Source organism: Odocoileus virginianus, chromosome 1 (genome assembly GCF_023699985.2).
Source record: "Odocoileus virginianus isolate 20LAN1187 ecotype Illinois chromosome 1, Ovbor_1.2, whole genome shotgun sequence".
NCBI classification, from domain to species: Eukaryota; Metazoa; Chordata; class Mammalia; order Artiodactyla; family Cervidae; genus Odocoileus; species Odocoileus virginianus.
Window position 1 is genome coordinate 56,488,300 of NC_069674.1, and position 17,428 is coordinate 56,505,727.

At 37.9% G+C, this 17,428-nt stretch overlaps 2 protein-coding genes across 6 annotated transcripts; one reads left to right on the plus strand and one right to left on the minus strand.

The window, feature by feature from the left end:
• Positions 1-933: 933 nt before the first annotated feature.
• On the minus strand, positions 934-10,659 carry THAP5 (THAP domain containing 5). Of its 3 annotated transcripts, XM_020889962.2 has the most exons (4): positions 10,573-10,659; positions 7,909-8,023; positions 7,187-7,379; positions 934-6,685 (listed from the first exon to the last, which is right to left on the minus strand). In XM_020889962.2, exons 2-4 carry the CDS (start codon positions 7,947-7,949, stop codon positions 5,795-5,797), a joined length of 1,125 nt encoding a protein of 374 aa, XP_020745621.2. In that variant the 5' UTR covers positions 7,950-8,023; positions 10,573-10,659; the 3' UTR covers positions 934-5,794. The 3 variants fall into 3 exon arrangements, with proteins under 3 accessions (XP_020745621.2, XP_020745630.2, XP_070324587.1); XM_020889971.2 differs by lacking the exon at positions 7,909-8,023 and having other exon boundaries at positions 10,573-10,655; XM_070468486.1 differs by lacking the exons at positions 7,909-8,023; positions 10,573-10,659 and adding an exon at positions 10,419-10,554.
• Positions 10,660-10,772: 113 nt separating this feature from the next.
• On the plus strand, positions 10,773-15,615 carry DNAJB9 (DnaJ heat shock protein family (Hsp40) member B9). 3 transcript variants are annotated; one of them, XM_070468494.1, is made up of 3 exons: positions 10,773-10,888; positions 12,973-13,199; positions 14,110-15,615. In XM_070468494.1, exons 1-3 carry the CDS (start codon positions 10,773-10,775, stop codon positions 14,562-14,564), a joined length of 798 nt encoding a protein of 265 aa, XP_070324595.1. In that variant the 3' UTR covers positions 14,565-15,615. The 3 variants fall into 3 exon arrangements, with proteins under 3 accessions (XP_070324595.1, XP_070324592.1, XP_070324593.1); XM_070468491.1 differs by lacking the exon at positions 10,773-10,888 and adding an exon at positions 10,960-11,133; XM_070468492.1 differs by lacking the exon at positions 10,773-10,888 and adding an exon at positions 11,873-11,994.
• The last annotated feature ends 1,813 nt before the right edge of the window (positions 15,616-17,428 follow it).

Consider the following 17,428-nt stretch of genomic DNA (forward strand, 5'->3'; position numbering starts at 1 on the left):
CCTTTTCAGAGAGTTAGTGAGGAGGTATTCTGCCTAGCACAGTGCCTAACTTCAAATCCAAGTTTGCATGCTCGGTCACTTCGGTCACGTCCGACTCTTTGTGACCCCATGGACTGTAGTTCCCCAGGCTGGTCAGTCCATGAGATTCTCCAGGCAAGAATACTGGAGTGGGTTGTCATTTCCTTCTCCAGGAGATCTTTCCTACCCAGGGATTGAACCCACATCTCTTATGTCTCCTGCGTGGGCAGGCAAGTTCTTTACTAGCACCACCTGGGAAGCCAAATCCAAGTTTATTGCATCCAAATCAAGTCTTTCACTGTAAACCCCCACTATTCCTCAAATGTTCTTAAAACAAAGAACAGCAACCCTAACAATCATAAGCACAGTATCTAATCAGAGTCAACCTTTGGTTACTTTTAATAAGCCTAACACAGTCTTCTGTCATTTCAACTAAACCATGTAATTTTAAATTCTGAACGTCTTAAAAAATAGACCTGTACCTATTATTTAAATAGGTAACAAAATTTTGTCATCTTTATTCAGCTCACTTTTCTCTTTTAAAGGAATAACATAAAATCTCTCCACTGTCACCCCTTCTTTCCTCCTGAGAAGTAATCATCATCCTGAAGTTGGTGTGGTGTTTTTTTGGGTGTGTTTATGCAGGAATGTAAACATAAGCACCATGTTACTGTTTTGTGTATTTTAAAATTTTAATTAAGTAGTAGACTGTTCCCTGGGTTGGGAAAATCCCCTGGAGGACATGGTAACCCACTCCAGTGTTCTTGCCTGGAGAATTCCTATGGACAGAGGAGCCTGGTGGGCTACAGTCCACCAGGTTGCAAGATTTGGACACAACTGAGTGACTAAGCATAGCACAGCATAGCACACTGTAGAGTGTTGTCAGACGTTTTGCAACTTACCTTTTTCACATAGTTTGGGTATTTAATCATGTTGATACATGTACATGTAGTTCATTCAACTACTGTATAAGTCTATTTTGGTTTATAGAGGTGTTTCTGATTTTTTCTTTTTCAGTGAAGCATGAGATGGGATCCTCACCTTGGGAGAGTAGGAAGGGGTAGTTGGAGGGGAACGGAGCAGTGTGAGGGAGTTAGTTCATAGGGTTGCAAAGGGTCAGACATGACTGAGCGACTAAGCCCAACATGGAAAAGTAAGGCAGATTCACGCTTGGCCTGCCTTTGAGTTGGGACATTGACCCTCTCCTTCCTATAAATTCAAACCTAGTCTAGAACTTATACAATCAGCTCTCCCAGTTCTTAGGCCTTCAGATTTGGACTAGAACTACACCATGGGCTCTTCTGAGTCTCCAGCTCATCAGCTGCAGATCTGGGAATTTGTTTCTCTGGAAAACACATCCTAAAGCACTTCCTAACAATCCACCCTAAAAGGAATTTAGGAAGAGCTCAGCTAAGAGACTGTCTCTGCTGCACTTGAAGCCTGGATTGACGGGCTTGAGAATCAATTTTAAGGTGGCTTCTTCACTCCATGTCTGGTATCTCACTTTCCAGTTTTTCCATGTGACTGGTTTTTCCAGCATGATCTCAGGATAATCACACATCTTACATGGCACCTGGCACCCTAAGAGGAAGCAAAAGCTCCAAAGAGGAAATGAAAGCTGTCAGGCCCATTACAGGCTGAGTTTGGAATTGGCAGTGTCACTGCCAATTTACTATACTCTTACCAAAGCAGTCACACTCTTCTCCAGAAAATGGTAGAGAAATAAACTCCCCTGTTTGATAATGGAGTGGTAAGGTCACACTGTGGAGAATATAGGATAAGAGATATTTTGCAGCCATATTTTGAAAATATAACCTACTGCAAGGATGATGGACCATGGAAAAGGGTTGGTTTCAATGTAAGCTGTTCCAATAACTATGCTAAAGAACAGAAGCTGGTGGTCGGAATGAAGAGCTTGAAGTTGACAATTTTCAAAGGGGATGCAACTACTGGAAATGACAAAAGTCTACCACTTACCATGGAAATGAGGTGGCTGAGAAGGAATGGAGGAAAAGTGCACTGGCGATGAGGTGGTCAGGCAACCAAAAAATCAGAGGGTGGTGAATAGGTTAAAAATGATAAATGAAACAGACCATTCCTTGAAGAAAGTTCCTCTAACACTGATGCATCTTGGTCAGTATCTCCACCCTCACCCTTCTCTATAGCTTCTTCCCTGACAGTTGTGTTTTAACCCACTCACCTCATCCACAGAAAAACAAAATAGCATACTCTAAAAAAGAAAAAAGCATGTACTTGAATACCAAATTAGTTGACAGAACTGTTCAATTTAGCTAGTAATATAAAAATTCATCTGCACATCAATATTCTAACTCTTGATGCATGACTAATTTTTTCAAGATCAAAAGTATGCAGAAAAATTTCCTGCTTGATGGTTAGATCAATGCCATGTATTATTTATGAACTCTTTTTAAATTTGACTTACCAATCTCCCAGAAGTGTAGGCATAAAAATACACAGCTTCTTAATATCCTTTAATATCCTAGACTTAATATCCTTTCTAATTGTCTGGGATAGAAAGGAGAAAAGTTTGTGGTGGGGATAGGCTTCTACAACAAAAATCAATTAATAGGTAGCATAGCAGATAACTGGTAAATTGTACTGTCCACTGGAAACATAGAATGTTTCAAAGACTATATGAATATCAATATCCTTCCCTAAACATTCTCAAGGTATGAAGGACATATTTGTTAAGAAGGTTCTTTATTTTAAGTAATAATAAATTCTAAGTAGGCGAATTCAGAATATTCATCCAAACCTTTATTGAGTGAACATTACATTGTAAATAAAGCAAAAGTGAAGCTGAGCCCTGGCGATGAAGCCAGGGATGCTCTTGTCTGCTTTTACTTCTTACTTCATCACATTACCTTCCCCTAGCCCATGTGAACACATCTCTTTGATCCTTAAAAGCTGTACTTTCATTTATTCAATAAACACTAGAATTAAAAAAAGAAAAAAAAAGCATAGTCAAGTCGAACAGAAAGCCATAACATCATGATATAAAAAAAAGGATAAACAAAAGCAACTATACTCCAACGAAAATTAATTTAAAAAAAGTATAAGCAGTGCTACAGTGTTATAATACAAACCCCGTAGAAACAAAGAAAAAAAATTTTGATTGGTAAAAGTTGAAATGTAGTTTTAACTGGTTGAATTCAAAGAAAAAAATAAGCAGAAAGACACAAAGTTAGCATGTTTCAGAAGTGCTAAGAATTCCAGTACAGCCAGAACACAGGATGAACAGAATCAGAGAGAATAATAAACATGATGGAAACAAGTTTTGACTTATTCTGTGGGTATTAAAGGGTGATTACCGATTTCTGAGCTAGGACAGTTAAGTGGTACACAGGTGACACAGCTAAATGTATAGTTTAGGTAAAGAACTTAACAGCAGAGTCCGGGAAGATACGAAAGCAGGAGATCCAAAGTATACGTACTACTAGTTAAGAAGTTCCTATAATAATCCAAGTAAGAAATGAAGTTGGTCAAAACCCCCAAATAAAATTAACAGTTAACTGAGTTAGGTTGGAACATTCTGAACTGAATATACGAAAGTCAAGAGTATCTTAGATAAGTGTAATATAGTAATTTAAAGAAATACAACTAGTTTAAATTATTCTTGCTGCTGCTGCTAAGCTGCTTCAGTCGTGTTCGACTCTGTGCGACCCCATAGATGGCAGCCCACCAGGCTCCCCCGTACTTGGGATTCTCCAGGGAAGGACACTGGAGTGGGTTGCCATTGCCTTCTCCAATGCATGAAAGTGAAGCTGCTCAGTCGTGTCCGACTCTTCATGACCCCATGGACTGCAGCCTACCAGGCTCCTTCCATGGGATTCTCCAGGCAAGCGTACTGGAGTGGGTTGCCATTGCCATCTCCAAAATTATTCCTGAGTAAACTAAAAATAGAACATAACTACAATGTACAACACTTTATAATGACTTAAAAGAGCTATTTACATTTAGAGTATGTATTTTCAATATTATCAAAACAGAACTTAAAAATAATATATCAACTTTATTAATTATATGTACATAATTTATACAAAAATGTTAAGGATTTCCCCCCCCAAGGTTATAAGGACACCTCTGATCAACTTTTTTATCATTAGGTGACACACATTCATATAATACTATTTTATTAGCCTAAAAAACTAAGTGAAATATGACCCCAAATAATCACCATCCACTTAGAAAAACAATTAAAATACTATCTGCTGTGTAGTCAACTATTTATTGAGCATGTCCTATTTTCCAGCACCAAAACACATTTATTACCTTACAGAAATAAAAAAAACCATCCTTCATCTCTTTCCTACTTGTCTCCCTAAGGTCATTACCACATGTGCGTGCTCAGTTGTGTCCAGCTTTTTGCAACTCCATGGGCTGTAGCCTGTCATGCTACTCTGTCCAAGGAATTTTTTAGGCAAGAGTACTGGAGTGGGTTGCCATTCCCTACTTCAGGGAATCTTTCCAACCCAGGGATCAACCTGCATCTCCTACATTGGCAGGCAGATTCTTTATCATTGCACCACCTGGAAAGCCATGGTCATCACCACCTATCTATAATTTCTTTTAATAAAATACATGTAAGTGGGAAGGTATAATAATAAGTATCATTCTATTATTCTGGAATTTTAAAAGGACACATGCACACGTTTAAAGGTTATACATTTTAAATAGATACAAACTGTTAATTCCTAAAAAGTATTTAAAAAATTAACCTCATTGAAATTTTTGGTTTATAAAAATAACTTTAATTGCAGGGGTCAAGAAGTTTAAATAACTCTGTATTATGATGGTCAGCTACATATAAGATACATATTCTTTCAAGTTTAAAGTACCTTTCCTAGGAATTAGGCTAAAGGTTGATTCCTTATTTCAGTTCAACTGGAATAAAAACTAACAAGAGTATTTTCTGGTAAAATACAAAAAATATTAGTTACTCAGTCATGTCCGACTCTTTGTGACCCCACAGACTGTAGACCTCCAGGCTCCTCTGTTCATGGGATTCTCCAGGCAAGAAGACTGGAGTGGGTTGCCATTCCCTTCTCCAGGGGATCTTCCCGACCCAGGGATCAAGCCTGGCTCTCCTGCACTGCAGGTGGATTCCTTACTGCTTGAGCCAACAGGTAAGCTGTATAATACAAACAATTACAGCCCAAAGGTCAAGCAACACAGAATTTAATACATATTGAGACGATTCCAACAGGTAATAGAAAATTCTAGCCACTTTTGTGTAAGTATAAGATTATCATACAGAAAATTTGTTCCATTAAAACTATCTTCTAGAAAGGGAAGAAACTACAAAGAAACAGACTATGTAAGAGATCTAGTTAAGTGCCCTCCTTCTACAAATTAAAAGACTGGGACTCAATAAGTAACTTGTCCAAGACATATCTCAATGGTAGAATCACGACTGATTCCGGAACCTGACTTCTATTCTGGGCTCTTGTTTACCATATCTGTGTTCTCTCATTTTATGACTGAATCATATTACTTATTCACTGTATTTTTACTTTAAATTTGAAAAATTAACAAGCAATGAAATGTCATCTACCCAACAACTCTTTAGTTTTCAAAAAATGAGCATAACAAGAATAGGATGCAGTTCCTAACATTAGAGCACTTGCTTAGCTTCATTAAGGTTAAGAACTTTACACAGGAAAAAGTTCACTTTACACAGAATTTGGTTTGGCTAACAGAAACCTTACACGAAAGCCACAAACTTGAAAACCTCTTAATCTATATCATAGTAACTTCATATGTTGTGAAATGGTTTTCTATAATTTTCTTCAGATAGCCAGTTTTCCTGTTTTAGCTGCCTTATAAGAGCTTCCAAAGACTTCAATCTCCCTAGAGTTTGTTGTTCCTGTAACTCAAGAAGAGTTATCTTTGAATGTAGTTTAGACACTTTCTGCCAAAGATGTTCCTTATTTATATCTTGTCTGCAGTAAGAATGCTCAATCTGTAAAACTTCTGACTCATAGTCTTCATCCTTATATGAGTCTTCAATGTCTATATCTTCTTTCATTTCCACTGTTTCTTTGGGGGCAGGTATAAAAGAATTAATTGCAGGTTTGGAATTTTCTGTAGGTACAAAAATGGCAATAACAGATTCTTTATCAGTGTTTAATTCTTCAACTGTTTGAGTAACTGTGCTGAATATGAATGGATTTTCCTGCGCTGACTTAATTTCCACAGAATTATTTGTAAAGTGTGGGCTAGCAAGATGATTAGTAGTTATTTCAATCACTTCTTGGGTTTCTAAAGGCTGCTGAATACCCTCTGAATTTGAAGTTGTCAAAGTAATAGTTGTAGAACTTAGATTCTCATATGATGTGTGAAAACCACCTATACCCATGTTTTGGTTAACTGATGTTTGCAAGGTAGATTCTGGTTTTCTGGTATCTTCTTTAACTAGACTAAGAGTTAATATGTTATTTTGCACACTTTCTGCTTTTGGATCTGGTGGCTTTACCAAGGCAGATGATTCAAGTAATTCTGCACGTTCAGGGAGGAGACCTGTATTAACTGGATGCTTCTTTGGCTCATTTGATGAAAAAGATTCTTCTGACTTGGCTTTTAGGCATACTTCTTTCTCACTTTTCAATTTTTTCTTCTGACATTTTTTTTTGGAAGGATCTTTCTCCTATAAAATAACATTTTCAAATTCTAAAAAAGATGTCCTTACTAGACTTTATCCTCTTATTAGTTAGTGCTATTTCAGTACAACTGAGTAGTATACTGGCCAAACAAATTTATTCAGTTAAAAAATCTTTTCAGTATGTAACAGCTCAAAATATATGTGAAAGCATTTTTTAAAAAAATTATGCATAATCAATATGTAAAGAAAAGTCTCAGCTCATTCACAAGACTAGTAAAAAAAATCTTAGGTCATTAATTTACATTAAAAACTTAACCTGAATTTATGTATGTGTTATCTTTGGCTCCTCTTAAGCTATGCTTCAGAATGGTTTATTAAAAAATTATCACTTTCAGTAAAAGTACACATTAGTTTTCCTTTCTCAAGTATGTGTTTTCCCAACAGTTATTTTTCACTCTCCTCCCCTCTTCCTGACTACCTGCCACCCTGCAATCTGCCACCATACTCAGCATTACCCCCTTCTCCCCTACTCCCTGCCTCCAATACCTGATTGTCTTCAGGCAAAGAAAATATTGTTGGAATTGCAGTTTGTTTCAAATAGCGAATACCCCATCTGATGTCAAGAGAGTCAGGAGTAAAATGGTCACTACACAGGAACTGGTATTTACTTGGAACCCATGAATCTCGTTTCATATTCTTTAACCATTTTTCAAGTCTTTCTTTGTCATGTAGAGGAAACCTGAAATTAAAAAAAGGAAAACTTTGCTATATTTTAACAATAATGCCAGACTCCAGACCTGTATATATAGGTAACCTAAGGGCCACAAAAACAAGACAACCATTCCTACCATATAACAGCATCTTCATGACAACTACTGCCATATCATCTCTGCAGCAAAGAAAGCTAAGATATGAGATGTGTAGCCAAAGCTTTTGTCTCAGAAGACTGGTTTGTAAAACATAACTCAGGGTCCCTTCAAGTAAAACATATATGTTACTACAAAGGATAAAATCTATTCATATTTTCTCTGGATTATGTTTCTTTTTCATTCTGTTGTATAGTCTGTAGAACTAGTGAAGAGTTTTGTTAACTAAAATTTCCTATTCAAATATATTTCATAGTAATATAACAAATCAAACTGTTTCCTGTCTATAAGAAGCATTAAACCTAAGGCTTTCATATTAGTATTTTTAAAATAAGGAGATGTTAATTCAAAAAATGGTTTAGCTAACATAAAAAGAATACTATATCTTACAAAACTACTAACATTCCATTCTCTTTACTGGAATCAGCCTCAATTCCAACCATCTGTCATCTAGTCCAACATTTCTAGTCTTCTTTAGCCAGTGGATTGGGAACTCTAAAATTCAAGTATTCAAGTTCTGAAAGAAAACTAAACATGTTAAGAGGGCAGACTCATATTTTATAACAGGAAACAAATAAAAAAGACAGAGAAAGGCAAGACAGCTCTTTATACGTGTTGTTCCTGTACGAAATAGCCTGGATATTCAGAGTTGGCTCTAACACACTACAACATGTTTTAGGGTAAAATTTGGACTTGCTGCAGAATTTGACAGAAAACTTTATTCTACCAGTGTAAACAGGTTTGAATTACACTATTAAACAACAGTGATTTATACATCTTTTGAAGATTTTATAGGAACACAGTCCAAGACACATACTAGATAATAGTTTCCTATTTTTAAAAAGGAGTAACATAAAAGGTTCTCATACAAAAAGCAGCTGTTATACATTCCTCCCAATCACAACCATTTATGCTTTGTAGTGTAAGATCTTATAAAAAAAATATTGATAACTTAGTAAGATGCTAGATGAAAAGAGTCTGGGTGCTTGGTCAAAGGAAATAATTTTTAACCCAGATATCGATCCATAGAAAAATCAGATTATCTGCTTTTGGAAGTTTTTTACCATTGATATGATATTCATACACAGTTTGAAAGGCTTTTAACCTTACGTATATCAATAACTTACAAGTATGACAAGCATAATAAGAAAAGGCATTTCGTGGCAAAAAGAATTTTACTTTCAGAGGACTTAGAATAATCACTGGTATAAACTGAGCACTATATTCATTGAATTTCCTAATTAATATAAATTTATTCTGCAGCATGCTACAGTGTAAGAAAATTCTCCAAGTTGAATGCTATTAGGGGACTGAAACTAACTCAATTTTTATTTTGCAGATTACACATGAAATTTTAAAAAGTCAATAAAAAGTTCCATTTTCAGTAAATTCACATTTTGAAGAATAAAAATCTATAATTGACTTTCTCTGGCATTATTATTTTTCCCTCCTTAAAAATAGTAACTATGCAGTCCACAAGACTAAAGAAGTCCTAGTCTGAGGTTATGAGCCCCCCAAATCCAAGGCCAAATAAATATGGGAAATATAGTGTTAAGTTCAACATGATTCTTTGCTACAAACCTCCTCAGAGCCAGTGACATTCATATATCAGAGTATGTTTATCCCCCTAAATTATCTCTGCAACCTGTGTAAGGGCTTCAAGGAAGATAATTCTGGAAATATGGCACATAGTGCAAATCATTTGGAGTTATCAGTTTTTTTTTTTTTTTTTCCCACTAGGTAAGATAATGGAAAGCAGGAGTCATTACTGAACGACAAGCTTTAGGTCTAAAGTCAAAAAAACTTCACAAGATAGCTAGTGAAACTTCTAAAAAACTTAAAAGACACTCACATTAGAGCTAAATTATTTAGAATTCCATGGACAGAGGAGCCTGGTGGGCTACAGTCCATGGGTCGCAGAGAGTCGGACACGATTGAGCGAAGAACACTTTCACATAAATAAAGGAAATTATAGAATAGTCTAAACACGTTGATTTTTCAGAAACACGAAGCATGTTATGAATGCCAAGTGCTCTTTTATGTTTTTAGACGCTACGTGTGAATTCGGTACTATTAACGTGTCCATTTTACAGACGGAAGGTCTTAGGTAGCAGGGTTAAATAATTTACAGGTCGTTCAGCTACAAAGTGATGGAGCCAGGATTTGAACCTAGATCTGGCTTTGGAGCCGTGTCTCTTACTAGTACTTCTTCCCTATTGTTCCAAATAAAAATGAGCACTTTTGGGGTTCCGCAAAAAATATTTCGTGGCTATAGTTATTTGAAATACAAACAGTAATTTGGAATAAAGTGGTATATTCCCTACTTCTCCAGGGTTTGCTTTCTGCCACTTCAATTTTAGCAAAGTTAGGTCTAACCGGTATTAGGGCCCAAACAAATTTTTCGCTTTTACGAAATAAAAGCAATTGTTTCCTCGCTTCGGAAAGGCTTCCTAGGAACGCTCTACGTTGGGAGAGCGGGGAAAACCTGTTAGCCCTTACTTACCTGCTCTCTGTACGAATGAAGAATTATCTAGAGCCCTGAGCAGGTGACAGATTATAATTCCTCCTCTGCCACAAAACTTTCAAGGTAAGTTACCTGATCTTTTCTGAAAAGCCTCAGTTTTCTCAGAAGAAAGTGGAATAACATCTACGCGACCTAACTCACAGGAGGTGTAAAATAACTTGGAGGGCACCTTCCCATTCGGCACGTTTGATGCATCTGAAGTGATTAGTGTTGTTCAATGAAATGAGGTCAGGGGAGGTGGGGAAATGCTCTGAAAACCAGAAGCATCGCTCAAACTTTACCGCTTAAAATGCCCTATTAACACCCCCAACAGACCCCTAAACCTCGCCACACGCCCAGCGTCCTCCCTAGAAATGTCAGAACATTTCCAGGTAGACTCAACTCGCACCTTTGCGCCCTCCTCCCGAGCAGAAATCAAACACTCCCGGAGATCCGAGGACAAATTTACAGAGCAGACAGGAGGGACGCCAAACTCTAACCCCAAATGCCACAGGACTGTGACCCAAAGGCAAGCTGAAGCTTCCGCGTTAGGGGCAACTTACGGGTAAAAACTAAGCTTCCGCTCTTTATTATTTCGTCCCCGGCGGTTCTTACAGCAAATCGCTGCGCAATAGCGGGGCATCGCTGCCGCGTAGCCACAGGAGACCCGAGCCGCCAAGGGGCGCAGGCGGGGCTTCCTCACCGAGGCGGGGCTGCAAGTCCTTGCCCCCCGACGTATCGCGCCTGCGCCAGGCGCGGTGGAATGGGAAGACTCGGCAACTCTGAACTCACTTCCCTTTCCGCCGGCTTCGCCTCAGCCCTATCGGGGGTTGGGGCCGGAAGTGACGCATGGGCTGATCAGCAACAACAGTTTTCCACGTGCGCGTAGGGCGCCAGGGTCAGGTGGGGAGGCGGGAGCCAATAGGAAAGCGTTTCGTGTAGGTCTTCTCCTGAGGTGTAGGCGCCCGCAGCTACCCGCCAGCCAGTGGGGAGCGGGCTGTGCGGGAACGCGGCTGCAAGAGGAGTGTGAGGTCGGCGGACAGGAGGCAGTGGGCGCGTGTCGGCTCACGGAAGCTGCTGAGGCCGGGGTGAAGGCCGAGCCGAGCGGCCGTGTGGAGTCGCTGGTTAGTGTCCCGGTTAGGAGCAGCAGCAGCCGGAGGTTGCGGACGAGAGACGAGGCCGAGGTCTCGGGGAGTGGGGTTAGGCCTCGGTGTCCGCTACGATCGCCGCTAGGGCTTCGGGCTGCCCGGTGTTCTTGAGGAAAAGACTAGGGGAAAGGCAGAAACAGCGTAGTGCGATTTGTCTTGGGGTTGTGCCCCTGGCTTTTTCGGGCGTCGGGCAGCTCCTCTCAAGGCCGGACCCCGGGTGAGACCCCGAGCCCTACAAGCCAACGGCTGCATCTGGTCTGCTAGGGCGAGTGTGGGTGAGGGCTGACGGTTTAGCCCAAGCAGTCACCGGCTCTGGGGAGAGAGACCCATGGGACTGCCCGCTGGGTCCCTCTTAGGAATGAGGAGTCAGTTTAAGGCAGTCAAGCTTCTAGGAAAGTATGGGATATTCACCTTGAAACTGTGAAATGAAGTTTGTTAAACCAGGAAGGTACCTCTCTGCCAGTGTTAGACCCGCCCTTTGGCTAGAGAACAGCCTCAGTACATGCTCGGTTTGTGTTCGTTTAACCAGGAGTTTGTATTTGATCCTTGATACCCGTGACTGTGACTAACTCTGGAAAGAAGTGATCTGTCTGCTAATTACGCTCCAAACGGGCCACAGGAGAGGAAGGCAGGCAGTTTCCACAAATCAGAGTGTCTTTCGTCAGCCGTGTTATGTCATCTTAGGTTTTTAAGCTCTCCTATATTCGAAAAACAGGATCAACTCTTTTTGAATCGCGAACCATTTAATCTGTAGTCTTGAGAATTTCAAGTTGTATTCCAGGTGGAAACTTCATTGAGGTTAGAGAAATACTTTAATGACTCCTGAGAAGTTTGAAAGTAAGTTTACCTTATCTGTAGTACAAACTATGAAAGTTCTTTTTTTTTTTTGCAACCTTAGCAGAAGTCCTAAATTTTGTTAATTATGAGTTTTTAACAAAACATATATCCATGCTTTTCTATTAAATATTTGAGATCTTACAGTTTTTTTTTTAAAGAGATTACATTCTATTGAGTTGTCAATATTATTGTGATATTGAGATTCTCTTAAGTGCAATCCTTGCCTCCTTTTACCGCAATGAAAACTGAAAATTTTCTTTGTTGCTGTTGAGTCACCTAAGCTGTGTCGGACTCTTTTGCCACTCCGTGGACTGTCACCTGCTAGGTTTCTCTTTGCCCATAGGATTTTCCAGGCAAGAATTCTGGTGGGGGTTGCCATTTTCTTCTCTGGGGATCTTCCCAGCCCAGGAATTGAACCTGCGTCTTCTGCTTGGCAAGCTGATTCTTTACCACTGAGCGGTCTGGGAAACTTATTTCTTAGGGAGGGAAAATTACTGCTAATTTAGACATACGGGGCTATTTACCTTGGTAATGAACTTTTTTCCTGATAAAATTTTTTAAACTCCTTTAGAATATACACATTCTTGAGGATTAGGATTCTTTCAAAAGTATTTTGATTTTCCAGCCTTTTTACAAGGCTTGCATGTAATGAGGCTTTGATAGTAACTGATCAAATATCAGTTGCTGAATATTTTTGTGTCTAATATGTTTATGGCCAGAGTGTTAGTGGAAAGGCAAAGCCATGAAAGATTTTTCTCAATTTGGTTGAATTATATTTGCTTTCAAGATTAGTACCAATTTACAGAGTGTAAAGCCTGTACAAATGAAATAACAGGGAGACAAGTACAAGATACATTATACATGCTTAACATTTTGGTACTGCATTAGTGTACTTTAAATCCTAAAAACTCATTCAGTTCCTTTTAAAAGAAAAATCTAAAGATTAGTTCCATATTTTTTTTTTCTTTTCTTTTTTAGGATATTAGAAATGGCCACTCCCCAATCAGTTTTCATCTTTGCAATCTGCATTCTAATGATAACTGAATTAATTTTGGCTTCCAGAAGTTACTATGATATCTTAGGTGTGCCAAAGTCTGCCTCAGAGCGCCAAATCAAGAAGGCCTTTCACAAGTTGGCCATGAAATACCATCCTGATAAAAATAAAAGCCCTGATGCTGAAGCAAAATTCAGAGAGATTGCAGAAGGTATGTAAATGACTATCTCCAAGATCTCAAAGGTATTAAGTAGTAAAGGAGAATGATAGGTAAGAAGTTTGTATGCATTTGAAGGTTTTGTGGGAGATGAGAGATAAAGTGGGATGTATACTTAAATGTAGTGAGAGTCTCAAGGCTGTTTTCTTATAACATTTTGATCCTGGATGTATGGAAGTATATACTCTTTTGGGCATTCAGATCTAAAAGTGTTGAAAATGTATTATTTCATTCTTTCATTCTTTATAAAATCGCTTATTGTTTCTATGTTAGAAGGAATTTTAGATACCTCAAATTTAAAGTTTTTATGAAGTATGGAGATTAAACATAAAATTATTGAGCATAAAAAAATGCCGTTTTTTTTTTTTTCCTTCTTCACTTGGTCTACATCTCAAAGCCACATTTGTCTTTAAAGGAAAAGTGTTAAACAAGTTTTGACTTAATACTAATTCTGAAACAGATTGCATCTCCTGAGCATTCAGTAGTTAATGTCGGGTGGTGGTAACTGGGAGTTGGAGTTAAATGTTTACTTCAACTAGTAAGGAGGTGAAAAATCTGAATTCCTCTTAATTTTCTCATTAAATTATTTAATGCAAGCAGTGATTTTACACAAATAGTATGAAGAATAACTCTGAAATTGTTGCCCATATAATTCTTTTTAGTAATGGTAGCATTTGTTTAACATTTATTGTATAGATACTAGAGGCAGGTATTGTGCTTACTGCTGACAGCATACAGTGGATAAGACAAAAAGTCTTCCTTTTGTGACTCTTTACTTTTATGCTTGTAGGCTTTGGTTTTATTTGTGCTGTGAAATCTGTAATGAAATAGATAAATTTAAAAGGTTTGGACATATATAATTTTGTTTCTCTTCAGTTACTAAAGTATTTTTATTTCTTTTCAGCATATGAAACTCTCTCAGATGCTAATAGGCGAAAAGAATATGATACACTTGGACATAATGCTTTTACTAATGGTAAAGGACAGAGAGCTAGTGGAAGTCCTTTTGAGCACTCATTTAACTTCAATTTTGATGACTTATTTAAGGACTTTGATTTTTTTGGTCAAAACCAAAATACTCGGTCGAAGAAGCATTTTGAAAATCACTTTCAGACACGCCAGGATGGTTCCAGTAGACAAAGGCACCATTTCCAGGAGTTTTCTTTTGGAGGTGGTTTGTTTGATGACATGTTTGAAGATATGGAGAAAATGTTTTCTTTTAGTGGTTTTGACACCACCAACAATCGACATACAGTACAGACTGAAAATAGATTCCATGGATCTAGCAAGCACTGTAGGACTGTCACTCAACGAAGAGGAAATATGGTTACTACATACACTGACTGTTCAGGACAGTAGTTGGTTCTTTTTCTGTTCTCATTAAACCCGATTAGTTGACTCCTCTTCAGTATCTTTGATGCAGAAAGAATTTTTTTGTGAACTATTTTGACAAGTGCATGATTTCACTTAATGTAGATATTAAATATATTTAAATTGTTTTTGATAATTCAGCAACATTTAATTAGGAGACCAATAGCTAATTACTTTCCCTGATTAGACAAGGTTCTTTAAAAAAAGATATAATTCTGCCTGGTCTTTTTTTATCTACTTGTCCTTGGGCTCATTAACATGACCAGTTTCATTACCAAGGAAAGAATTGAGTTTGCCTGATGAATATTTAAAGGTTAAACTTTAAAAGTTATTCTAGATTTAAATTGTGTGAACATGGATGATTTTTTTGGAGTGAAACCTTTGCTAAATTAAAATTGCATGCTCTGTAGCATCTCTGACTTAGGTTGCAAAATGTATGTGAAACTGTATAATTCAGTTGTTCAGCAAAGGATGACAAAGCACTATCTTGTTTAATTTCCACTGAATGCTTGAGAAAAGTATGGTTTAATATTTACCACAAAACCATGCAGAAGAATTGGAGTAAAGGAAATGATTGTGTTGCTCAGTCTTTAAGACCAAAAGAAGGTTGAAAACTTAAGAAATATTGCCAAGAGATTGTTACCTGTTTGATCCCTGCCTAATGATTTTGTAGTGTTGAAGTCATAGCTGTTTTACACTTCTTTTCACATTTCTTTCTTAGTTGTTGGCCCTCTAGGTCTTAGTGTGGATTTATGTGTTTTTTTGTGTGTGTGGTTTTTCTTCTTTGCACTCATCTTTAGAGATTGACTAATACCTCATTCTGTTTATAAAAACAGCCAGTAATTTCTGTGCAACCTTATTATGTGCAATATTTTTAAATCCTAAGAAATGTGTGCTTTTGTTTTCAGATGGACTTATTTCTTCTGCACTTGTTCCATGTTGTACTCCATATGAGTACTAACCCTATGGATACATATTAAAACTAGTAAATATCTCATACAGCTTTGTGAGTGAGAGAAATATAATATTTACAATATGATCTCTGTTGTCATTTTATTCTTAAAAGTTTATTCTGCAGTTCTGAGGGTATATAAGCAATTGAGCTGCAATTGAGCTGCTAATACTGATCATAGACCGTATTCTAGAAGTTTGAAGATTTTGTTAATTTTGGTATATTTGCTTGCTAGGAGCAAGTATTCTTGCCACTGGTTCTTTCCTCTTCAGGCCTGGTTGGGAAAAAACAGACTGCATGAATCTATATTTGTTAGTAATCATCCTTAATTTAGAATCTGTGAAGAAAATGGATGTATTTATGTACCTTTATTATTTCCTAAAAGTTATACATACTACTTTCATTTGATGATAAGAAAATCACCTGCCTTGAATTTTGGTCTAAAAATTTTCTGTGGCCTATTAAACAGAACAAGTGAGGCAAAAAAAAAAAAAAAAAAGCGAAAGACTTCAGATCACAAACATGAAGGGTCATTTTACCTGGTTTTAAACATTTATTTGACGCCCCCCCCCCCCCCCCCCCCCAAACCTCCCATTTGGCTCTTCGGCATACTTTTTGCAAAAGGGAAAATGCACAGTGAGTCATACACACTTAAGATACAAGCTAAATATAAAGAAAGATGCTTAGATGATCTATAGGTGTGTGTGTGTGAGTAATTAGCTGTGTAAGCAACTAGAGATTAGACCAGTAATCAGTTTCCTCCGTAATTTAGGATTTTCTTTGTAGTTTGTATAGGTTGAATGTGCAAAGAGAATGGTCAACTCCTGTAGTTATGCGATGACCAATATGATAGCTTAATCTATACTCCTTATATAAGTCAAAATCTGTCACTTTTTTTCCTTCTACATAAAGTAGTAACATCAAATGACTATGTTTTTCTTGAGCTAACTTGTGTAATTCTTCAAGTTTTGGGGATAGAGTATGTCTTACATTGGGTACCGTAGTGCATGTGATAGGTTTGAAGTTCTTTTGGTGCTCTAAATTGGTAGGCAGTTTTCTGTTCTAAATTTCAGATCCAATTCTGAGATCAGTTCCTTGAAAATTTAGGTTGCCTAAGGTCAGCTAAGAATTTGTACTTTCATGAAGTAGTTATTTTAATTTTTCAAAATAAAAGCTCACTGGGGGGAAATGAGACCACTGTTGAACAGAATACAGAAATTTGTATCAGCAGTAGGTCTCTCAAGTTTATATTGTTCATGTTAATGCTGGCACCTTTAGTTCCCATGTGACATATTGAATAAAGTCAGTCATGGTTGTCTCCTGCCTTGGTTCCAATGACAAAATATAATGAAGCCATAGTTCAGGCGCTCAGTCATGTTCGACTCTGCGACCCCATGGACTGCAGCATGCCAGGCTTCCGTGTCCATCACCAACTCCCAGAGCTTGCTCAAATTCAGCGTCCATCGAGTTGTTGATGCCATCCAACCATCTCATCTTCTGTCGTCCCCTTCTTCTGCCTTCAATCTTTCCCAGCATCAGTGTCTTTTCCAATGAGTCAGTTCCTCGCATCAGGTGGCCAAAGTATTGAAGTTTCAGCATCAGTCCTTGCAATGAATATTCAGGACTGATTTCCTTTAGGATGTACTGGTTGGATCTCCTTGCGGTCCAAGGGACTGTCAAGAGTCTTCCAGCACCACAGTTTAAAAGCATCAATTCTTTGGTGCTCAGCTTTCTTTATAGTCCCAACTTTCACATCCATACATGACTACTGGAAAGACCACAGCTTTGACTAGACGGACCTTTGTTGGCAAAGTAATGTCTCTACTTTTTAATATGCTGTCTAGGTTGGTCATAGCTTTTCTTCCCAAGAGTAAGTGTCTTTTAATTTGATGGCTGCAGT

Bases quoted from the DNA above. Each gene is read 5' to 3' on its own strand.
- THAP5 (XM_020889971.2), bottom strand. From the start codon at position 10,652: ATGCCCCGCTATTGCGCAGCGATTTGCTGTAAGAACCGCCGGGGACGA. The intron at 7,380-10,572 runs GTAAGTTGCCCC...TTTTAATTTCAG, and splicing joins CGGAAGCTTAGTTTTTACCC to GTTTCCTCTACATGACAAAG. The intron at 6,686-7,186 runs GTATTGGAGGCA...GTTATTTTATAG, and splicing joins CTTTGCCTGAAGACAATCAG to GAGAAAGATCCTTCCAAAAA.
- DNAJB9 (XM_070468494.1), top strand. From the start codon at position 10,773: ATGGGAAGACTCGGCAACTCTGAACTCACTTCCCTTTCCGCCGGCTTC. The intron at 10,889-12,972 runs GTGCGCGTAGGG...TTTCTTTTTTAG, and splicing joins CAGCAACAACAGTTTTCCAC to GATATTAGAAATGGCCACTC. The intron at 13,200-14,109 runs GTATGTAAATGA...ATTTCTTTTCAG, and splicing joins ATTCAGAGAGATTGCAGAAG to CATATGAAACTCTCTCAGAT.